General features: G+C 35.3%; 1 protein-coding gene across 2 annotated transcripts; it reads right to left on the bottom strand.

Moving 5' to 3' along the window:
- Positions 1-664: 664 nt before the first annotated feature.
- On the bottom strand, positions 665-9,387 carry copz1 (COPI coat complex subunit zeta 1). 2 transcript variants are annotated; one of them, XM_079850427.1, is made up of 9 exons: positions 9,280-9,387; positions 8,846-8,914; positions 7,597-7,678; positions 7,423-7,514; positions 7,287-7,342; positions 7,108-7,185; positions 4,795-4,846; positions 4,520-4,618; positions 665-2,709 (listed from the first exon to the last, which is right to left on the bottom strand). In XM_079850427.1, the coding sequence occupies exons 1-9, from the start codon at positions 9,295-9,297 to the stop codon at positions 2,662-2,664; spliced, it is 594 nt and encodes a 197-aa protein (XP_079706553.1). In that variant the 5' UTR covers positions 9,298-9,387; the 3' UTR covers positions 665-2,661. The 2 variants fall into 2 exon arrangements, with proteins under 2 accessions (XP_079706553.1, XP_079706554.1); XM_079850428.1 differs by having other exon boundaries at positions 4,520-4,558; positions 9,280-9,386.
- Between the last annotated feature and the right edge of the window lie 439 nt (positions 9,388-9,826).

The following is a 9,826-nucleotide window of genomic DNA, read 5'->3' as shown; positions in this document are numbered from 1 at the left end:
TCTTGATGGAAAGTGTGTTCTTTTTAAAAACCTTATAAAATAAAGTTAAGATGGTGCTTAAGGGTACATGTATGCACTCATTCATTGATTTTTTAGCTTATTATACCATTTCTATCGCAAAATATTAGTTAAGTATTTCATTGATAATCTCTAAACCTCATTTGTTGGTGGAAAATAAATTGGGTGTGTAATAAAGAAGTTGAAAGTATTATTTTTTACTAAAATTAAAACCATTTTCTCTATTTCACTATATAAAATAAAAATTAATATAAAAAATGAAACATTTTCATATTTCAGCTACTAGCCAAAGAATTGTCTCATTTTCGCTTAATTTAAGTTGAAGTACTAATTGACCTACAACTAAATAAACTAAAATTAAAAACTAAAACTTAATAAAAACTAATATTTTCATGAAAATGAAAATATATTACAATAATAAGTATATCAATGATACTAAAATAACACCGGTTTAAATAACTAAAGTCATTCGTTACTAATGTCTTTTTTTTTTTCCAACTTATGATTCCATTTCTACAGGGAAACAGGCATTGAAGTCATTAAATATTTACTTAGTTATATTAAATTTGCTCTGTATGGTTTGGTGGTTGATGGAAAGAATAAAAATGGCGTCTGATAAAGCAGAAAGAAGTCTAAAAATTTGCTTGGTTATGTCTGGAGCTCTCTTTAATTTGCTGTAGATCATTAGACGAGCCATTATGTTGCTGAATACAGTAACTGGTACAAAATAACAATATGCTTTCTAAGTCATTAACTGACTGGGCAGCTCCCTTCGGTTTCAGACACAGCCATGGGCTCTTTTCATGTACCCTGATAAAATCTTAGTGAACTCTTTCAAAGCATTGGTCACAGTGACCCCTGATATTGCAGATGTCTGGTCTCCGCCCCCAGTGCGATAACAGTGTCCTAGGTATGATTCTGAGGCATGTACGTGATATACTACTATTTTTACAACCATTTCTCCAGGGGGAACCTTTCATTTGCATTAAAATGAGAGACGGGAGGAATCCACCAGAGAAAAAGCAGGCATGCAAAGCTGTCAAACCTCCTCGCAACATTTTGCCTCACACACACACACCGGGTTTTTTTTTTTTTTTCATGACTTTCCATAAAAAAAAGTCCATATATATTACATATATCCCATCCCCTTACACTAACCAAACCTAGCCATCTCAGAAAACTTTGCATTTTTTACATTCCCAAAACACATCACAATATGTATAGTATGATTTATAAGCCGTTTTCCTCATGCGGAACAAAAGATGTCCCCACAAGGTCAAGGATTATGGATAATGTCATCTTCGTGGGGACATTATGGTTTACCTGAACCACACACACACACTAAGCCATGGATGTTTAGCGACAGCCAGTTTTTATTCCAGAATATTTAGTGGAATAAACACTTTCCTCATGCAGTGTAAGAGGGCTTGTGGCCAAAACAGCTTTTCTGGGTTTTTAAATAACAGCCTGTTTTAGGACCTCTTAAAAATGTGCCATTTGCTGCACATAATTTACAACCAATTCAAAATTGACCGTAAATTTTGAGGGGAAAAAAAATTTGATGTATTGTATTGTGGATGTATTAAAAACACTTGTAATTTTACATGCATGATGTAGTGCCAAGCAAGCATAAAGGGGCAACAAAAACAAAGTTAAAACGGTGTAGTAAATGTTAAGTGCAGTTCAACCTCAGGATTGTGTCTCATTTACAACCAGGAGAGGGCGCTATTGCATTGACTTTGAGTCATTGATAGAGTAGCGAGGGAAACAGGCACTTCAATTGGAATTTATACAGTAATTATCTATCTATCTATCTATATCTATCTATCTATCTATCTATCTAAAAATAGGTCTAAATTATGAGTGTAATAAATGTTGTAGCATCTCTAATGTTCTCAGTCATTACAGTTCCTATTTTTTTTATTTTTATAAATCTGTTTAGTAACTCAGATGCTATTTTAAACATTTCTGTTTTGTTGCTGGGGAGGTAACATGTTTACTAGCTCACCAAGAGTCCCTAATCCTATGTATGAGCAGTAGTAATAGTGATGATTGACTTAAAACTCACAAAACAGTAAACAAAATGACCTCAAAATATTGGCAAGGAAAAAAAAAGAAAAAAAGTCACAACCGGCCCTGCAAACCCAATAGTGCCCAAAAAGAGGAGAAAACACACCGCAGCAGAACGAGGGTGAAACGGTTTGTTTACTTCAATCAAAGCAAGGGTCAGAGGGAAGAACAGGGAACAAGATCAACCACTGGAATGTACATGAATCGTAATGAAAATCTCACAGTACAACAGTGATATCATTCACAAAACCAGCCATATATTCAAGCGCTTACTGGAATGGGATGAAAAAAAAACAAAAAAAAACACGCCCCGGTACTTTTCCCTCAAAAGAAAGTCCCGCCAGGACAATATTCCAGCTTCTTCCTCTTGCCATGACAATCTTTAGAAATGTCATGTTCTCGGTCTTATATTTGAGATAGAGAGAGAAACACTAGAAGTCGGTTTCAGTGGATGTGCACTTTAAAAGTCAAGAAAATACTTGAGGAAAAGGGCAGATAGGACAGTAGTGATGAAAAGTGGTTGAGTCTCATTCATTCCCCTCATCTCAGTTCACGAACGGGACCAAAAGCGTCCTATCGGAGTAGAGACCATTTGATCTGTTCCTTAGCTGACTGTAGCACCTAGAAAAAGGAAAAAAAATTCCAATAAAGTTAGAACCTTTATTTAAAATATAATGTAAAACATTAGAATTATACTACTTAAATATATAACTTAAATATATATATATAACTTATATATATATATATATATATAATTTATTTACCAAAATGTATTAAATGAAAATATATTATATATATATATATATATATATATATATATATATATATATATATATATATATATATATATATATATATATAAATATATATATATATATATATATATATATATATATATATATATATATATATATATATATATATATATATATATAAAAAAAACATTTTTTATTAATTATGTATTAATATAATATAATAATTTTATTCCACAATCAATCTGATAATATGAGGGTTACCGAGATAAAGTGAGACGTTTTTTAGATGTCAAACTTTAAATGGAAGAAATATTACTTGGTGATCCTTTAAATCCACTTATAATGGTTGTTATAATTAATCTGAGGTGTCAATAGGAGCTTTAAGAATATGTGAAAGTGGCTTCTGCCAATTTATTATAACTTGAAGTTTTAAATTAGGCAATGCAAAATAATTAGTCACATTTAATTAGAATGAATTACCATCTTCAGAATCATTTAATGAATATTTTGTGTTCCTCTTCAGTAAATCCAATCACTCAGTGAGGACGGATAGACCAAACCACTCCCAAAAAACCTCACTTGTCTCCAAAGCTACAAAAGGTAATTGAATTTTAACGTGTTTGTGTTCTTGACTTATTAATGGCATCATTTTTCTTAAAAGACACACATCCATCAGGGCGCTGCTTTATGGTTTTCAATACTTAAGAGGCAAAATATTAGCACCTCCTCCTTAAGATACAGTGAGGTCCAAAAAGCCTGAAACTATGAGTGAAATGACTATATTTTCCTAATTTATACCCCAATTTTTTCAAAATCCTAAAACCTGTGTTTGGGGTCCACAGGTTTAGGGTCGTAAGAATTTGCTAACCAAGGCTACATTTATTTGATTAAAAATACTAAAACAGTAATATTGTGAAATATATTCAAATAGAAAACTGTTATATTGCAATAATATATTAAAATGTAATTGATTCCTGTGATTCAAAGCTGAATTGCTTCAGAAATCATTCTAATATGCTCTAATTGATACATTTTTGTAGGATTTTTAGACAAATTTTTTTCTTTACAGATCAATTTAATGCATCCTCACTGAATAAAAGCATTAATTTCATTCTTTCTTTCTTTAAAAAACTAAATCTTACTGACCCCAAACTTTTGAAGAAGTGTGTCTCTAAAATGAAAAAACTGCCGAAGTGAAAAAGCAAAACTTTTACTTGTAAAGGTGCGAACGTTGAGGGGAACCTTGTAATCGAGTAATGCAGGCGCAGCAAAACATCCAGGAATTAATTCATCATCTTAATTTGCACAAGACGAGGCAAAGCATAACCATATAGCAGGGAAGACGAGGAGACAGCCATTAATCACGGACACCAAAGGGATACCGTCAGCCTGTCTCAGCGCCTCTTAAACGAGAACATTAATCAGTCCACACTCACGACTACGCCAGCCACGGGGAGCCATCGCTGGCAGACAGCCGCCAATAATTAGCCATCATGTTTACATGCGCCAGACACACGCGGACTAGCGAGTGAAACGTTCTTAATGTGGGAGCTGTGAAACCAGACCACCACAGACTCCTTTTCCAAATGAATCACGGGTCAATCGCAGAGCCGCTATTAAACATGAGCGGTGATCGCGACAGGTGTCGCTGAAGGAAGCGCGTGGACTCCTCTCACCTGAGTGACGGTCTGTTCTGTCAGAGGCACGTCATCGCCCTGGAACGAGATGAGAGAGGGAGATGCTGATGACTTTAGGACTGCTGGCTTGCTTGCTTCCTGTCTCGTACATGCAAGATTATTGGAAATCAAACTTAATAGCTGCCTAGCAAGTACCATAATGCTCATCAGTGGCGTCAGAGCACGAGAGATGAAGCAGAGGCAACAAATACTAATCAGATTAACATTCACATCAGTGTAATGGAAGTCAATAGAGGAGAACAAGAAGTAGTTACCCTCAAAGCAACACGGTGAACCACCTGCTGTGGGTCGCTCTCCAGGATCACACTGCAAAACAGACAATTAATCAGCGCTGCCACCAAAACTATGAGATTTTTAGGCTCAATTACGATTGTTTTCAAAAATGCATGCTTCCTTTTTTGGCCCTTTATAGAGAAAATAGAGAAAACAGGAAAGGATGTGGACAGGATCAGGAAACAACACTCGCCAGAATCAATCTTATGTCGGCCGCACGAGCACTAGTGGTCGCAGTGGAGTTTTCAGTGGCCGATGTCTAGACCCAGAAGGAATCTTTTTCTGCATTTTCTGCAATGTTTTTTTTTTTTATTCTATCAATGGATTGCATCAAGTTATCTGTTGTATTAGTTTATGCATTTCCTGGGAAACGTACCTAAAATCTGGGCATTGCACCACTGTTTGAGCTACAGGATTGACATTTATTCATAATAAAAAGTGTTAAACAGAGCTGAAAGAGCATGACAGTCTTAATGGTAGCTGAAAGCATAATATAATCAAAACAGACAGAATATCCAATAAATTAATGTAAGGAGCGGCTGATTTACAGTATTTTAGGAATGATTTGCAATTCTTTAGCCGTTGATTCTGTGTGGGCCTGCTGATTCCCAATTCTTTTTTTAAATACAGTATAGATATAATTATACAAATATTAAATGACACAAATTGATTGATTAGAATACTTAAATTATTTATTGTAATACATTACAATGTAATAAAATCCATGAAATGTCTGTAGGTCAACTAGTAGAGCACAGTACTCCCAGTGAATGCACATACTGCTTTGGATAAGAGCATCTGACAAATATATGAAGGTAATTATAATGTACACTACGGTTTATAGGTTTGGGTTCAAGAAGATTTTTTTGGAAGAACTTAATTTTATTCAGATGCATCAAATTGATCAAAAGTGACAGTAAAGACATGTATAATGTCAGAGAAGATTTCTACTTCACATAAATTGCTGTTCTTTTCAACTTTATACTCATCAAATAATCGCTCAATTGAGGACGATACATTTTTTATCAGATAAGAGGACGTGCGCATAAACTATGATGGAAACTCGTTTACTGAATAAATCCCTCGATGCGCAACAAAAGAACTCACGTGAGTCTGCCTCAACAGTGGATGTGATTGGATAACTGGACTAACCAGTGGACCGACTTCATCACACTGCATCTCAAATGTTGGTTTGATTATTCTGAAATGCCTGAGCCAAATTGATTTGGTTTAATTCCCTGCCAGAAGCATCTCACATGATTGTGTTCCCAACACCAGGCATCTGAACGTAAAATAACATGACAGTGTTTATGGCGTTTTGTCTGAGAGACGCAAGTCATTTATATGATGAGCCACAGTGGCTTTACCGATTGCAGCAACTTCTATTTTTATTACAGATATTTTGCACCAATTTCCCAGGAAGTGGCGATTTTGTTCTCTTGAACACATGGGATGGAAACGGTGCTTTATTCGCAAATGTTTTATGCAATATTCCTATTTTGCACACAACTTAAATTCACAACTTTGGATGTGATGATACCAGTATTTCTCTCTAGCATTTTGAGCGCTGTCGAACGGATTCTTAAACACTTCTGATTGGCCATTGCGCTCACGCACTTAAAATGCTAAAGGGAAATGCTGGTTATAGTCACATTTTTAAAATTTCACAACACTAATGGCCTTTCAAGGACTTTCCAGGTCCAATACCCTTAAATTCAAGGATTTAATGTAGGGACACATTTCAAGTGAGAGCAAGGTTACATCGTGTTACCTTGTAAGATACATTGTTACAGTTTTGTGGGTGTGAACATCATGGCAACGTACAACACAAAGTACGTCATGCGGGAAACACTTAACGTAACGCGTAAATGCGCGTAACTAACGTAAATAAAGCAAGCTAGTATGCATAGGTCACGAAGTGTTGGCGAAATAACATTAGCGAACCGGAGGGAATATGGAATTTTTTCTAGAAAACTTCTTGCACAAAATAAATTCAAGCACTTTAAAGGACCTATATCTATGCGTGTTTAATTTCAAAAACTTTCCAGGGCCTTGACATTGTTTTTTCAGATTCACAAACTTTTAAGGATTTTCAAGGACCTGTGGGAACCCTGGAAGAAATAAATGCAGAATTGGTGAGACGCATTTCAAAAACCTTACCGACCCCAAACCTTTGAACGATAGTGTACGTACAGCAAGATCTCTATGGAACAAAATTGTTTGCTTCTGTTTTCCTCTTTTTTTTCTTTTTCTTTAAATGTAATATCAGTTTGAATACATTCATTATGGCTTACCCTCCATCAACAATCTCATCAACGGCCAGGAACAGACCCTCCATATTTTCAAGCAGGGCTCGCTTTTCCACATTTTTTCTAAAAAAAGAGGAAGAAAACAATCAAAGTCAAACTTTTTTTGGGGAGGGTTTCTGACAGAGACCATATAACTCATAATGAAAAAGTCTTTCCTACAGTACCTCAACATTTGGCTCAAGGAATCAAAGAGACAATTCAACACTGACATAAGCATCAGCTGTGTGAAGAAAGACAATGACACTTATGAGATTCACACGGTTATGATAAGACAATACTGGATGAAATATAAAGCATTACCTCATTTTCATGGGAGCTGCCGATTACGTAGAAATACAGATCAATATTGCTCTTGTACACAACCGTTAGACCCTCCAGCAATGCTATTTCACCTGTGTGGAAGAGAGGAAGAATGACTCCAAGATCTGACTTTATGTTGGCGAACACAAGATTGACAGTAACATAATCACTTACTGTCTGTCCTGTGTGTCTTGTTGAAGATGTTCTTCTCAAAGGCTTTCTGCTCTTTCACTGTGGGGTACGTGTCATCATAATACTGAAACAAACACAACTCAGTCGCAAACTAATATATGAAGCTTATAATACAGACAGAGCACTTCTATACGACTGAATTAACACTCTTTCATACACCTTATGCAAACAAAGAGCTTATGTTTCTAAAGGGTGTGAGTTTGAAAATGACAGACTGTTATATGGTTTTGAATAACATGAGGGTGAGTGAATTATGACAGAATCCTAAAACTGTATTTACTTTCAGGTTTAACCCTATAAAGCCTGCTATTTGATGAATTTCAAAGGCCTCTAAATGATCAACATGATCACAACTTTGCTGAAAACCTGTTGCACACAATCTTCTACGTGGCGTCTGACTGATAGTTCATACTTTTTAGCAAGTGAAAAGCCTTTTGGTGTAATCCTAAAAATGTCCCTCTTCAGGTGTTTATTTAAGTAAATGTAAGAATTTTAATATCGCTATTAATATTTCAAAATGAACACTTACTGGACTGAAGCAACTTAGGTTTGCTTGATTATCCATACATCATTTTCACATGTCAGGCTTTACAGGGTTAAAGGGATAGTTCACCCATTAATTACTCACCCTCATGTCGTTCCAAACGTCATCTTCGGAACACAAATTAATATATTTTTGATTAAATTTCTGTCCCTCCATTGACAGCTACGCAACTGACACTTTGACGCCTCAAAAAGTTCATAAAGAGATCGTAAAACTAATCGAATTTCTGCCTAACACACGAGAATAAACCAAATTGGTTCTTGCACGTCAAGCGAACATGCTACAGCTCCCGATGTGTGCGCTGATGAATTTATATGTGAATAAAAGCCTAAATTTTCATAAAAGCCTGTTCATCATAAAGCATTCGTGTCTCTACAGACATTTTTTAACTAAACCGCTCAATTCATATGGATTAGTTTTATGATCTCTTTATGAACTTTTTGAAGTGTCAGAGTGCTAGTTGCGTAGACTGTCAATGGAGGGACAGAAAGCTCTCAGATTTCATTAGAAATATCTTCATTTGTGTTCTGAAGATGAACGAAAGTCTTATGGTTTGGAATGGCATGAGGGTGAGTAATTAATGAAAGAATTTTCATTTGTGGGTGAACTATCCCTTTAAATAAAACGTCACTGTATATCAACTCAAATCTGATCATGACCCTGATGTTCATCATCTGATGGTCTCACCTTAGCATAAAGTCTCTCTCCGTCATTGTCCATGATCAAAACAGCTTTTACAGTGTACAGAGAGGGCTCCTGTCACAGCACAGACACAAACATGACAGATGACCAATGAATTACAGTCAAATTAATCAGTTGATCAGGGCAAAGGTTGAATAGACGTAAAACTGTAGTTCAGATACCCATCAGCAACTGCTGAGGCTGTAAAGTCAATATTATAATGTAATATTTCAGTATAATCTTGTACCTTTAAATATAATAAGTATCCTATACAAGCTGTTGCTAAACTCGTATGATTGATTTGTGATTTATTGTTTAGCGGAAGTAGCGGAAGGGCTATTTGAACAGGTAACAGAGCAAATTTAACTGCTAGCGGATGATTTACACTTATATTGGGATATATATATATATATTGGGATATAGAGATAAAATCTTATTACCAGTATTAGCGTATCCATATTGTACTGTGCAGAAGGCGCTCACTCCAGCTCCGTGTATTGAATTCCTGCGTATGTGTACTTCCGCTTACGACATGAGGTAAAAGGGCAAAACTAAGCGGAAGTACTTTGTAACGTCATTGAAAATATTGCGGGACATAAATAAATATTAGTAATAATAATATATAAATATAAAGATTTTTTTTAATCGGCCTACCCAAAGCGGTTATTATTATCTTTGTTATTATTATTCGAATAAAACAGTAAAAAACATTAAAACATTGACGTGAACATTACAATACAATCTACACACTACAATACAGTCTAGAAGCACACAAATCTTAAGAATCCAGCTGTGTAAAATGTGTGTGTCGATAGCATGTTTGGCTACTTGTGAGAGCCAAATCTTGGAAAATGTCCTCACATATTCCATGGAATTTTGTTTTTAATATTATATTTATATAGGTAGCCTATATTTTATTCACTTTACACCAGTGAACTAATGCAAACAGGGCTTTAAGAGAGAAATGGGAGAGTAGCCTAAGGGACA

The sequence above is a fragment of the Squalius cephalus genome, assembly GCF_949319135.1.
Source record: "Squalius cephalus genome assembly, chromosome: 18".
NCBI classification, from domain to species: Eukaryota; Metazoa; Chordata; class Actinopteri; order Cypriniformes; family Leuciscidae; genus Squalius; species Squalius cephalus.
This window is presented reverse-complemented; position numbering and strand designations above follow the sequence as displayed.

Excerpts from the sequence above, each read along its gene's own strand:
- copz1 (XM_079850427.1), bottom strand. Across the intron at positions 7,679-8,845 it reads GAGAGAGACTTTATGCTAAG|TATTATGATGACACGTACCC; the intron begins GTGAGACCATCA and ends TGTTTGTTTCAG. Across the intron at positions 4,847-7,107 it reads GATGAGATTGTTGATGGAGG|TGTGATCCTGGAGAGCGACC; the intron begins GTAAGCCATAAT and ends TCTGTTTTGCAG.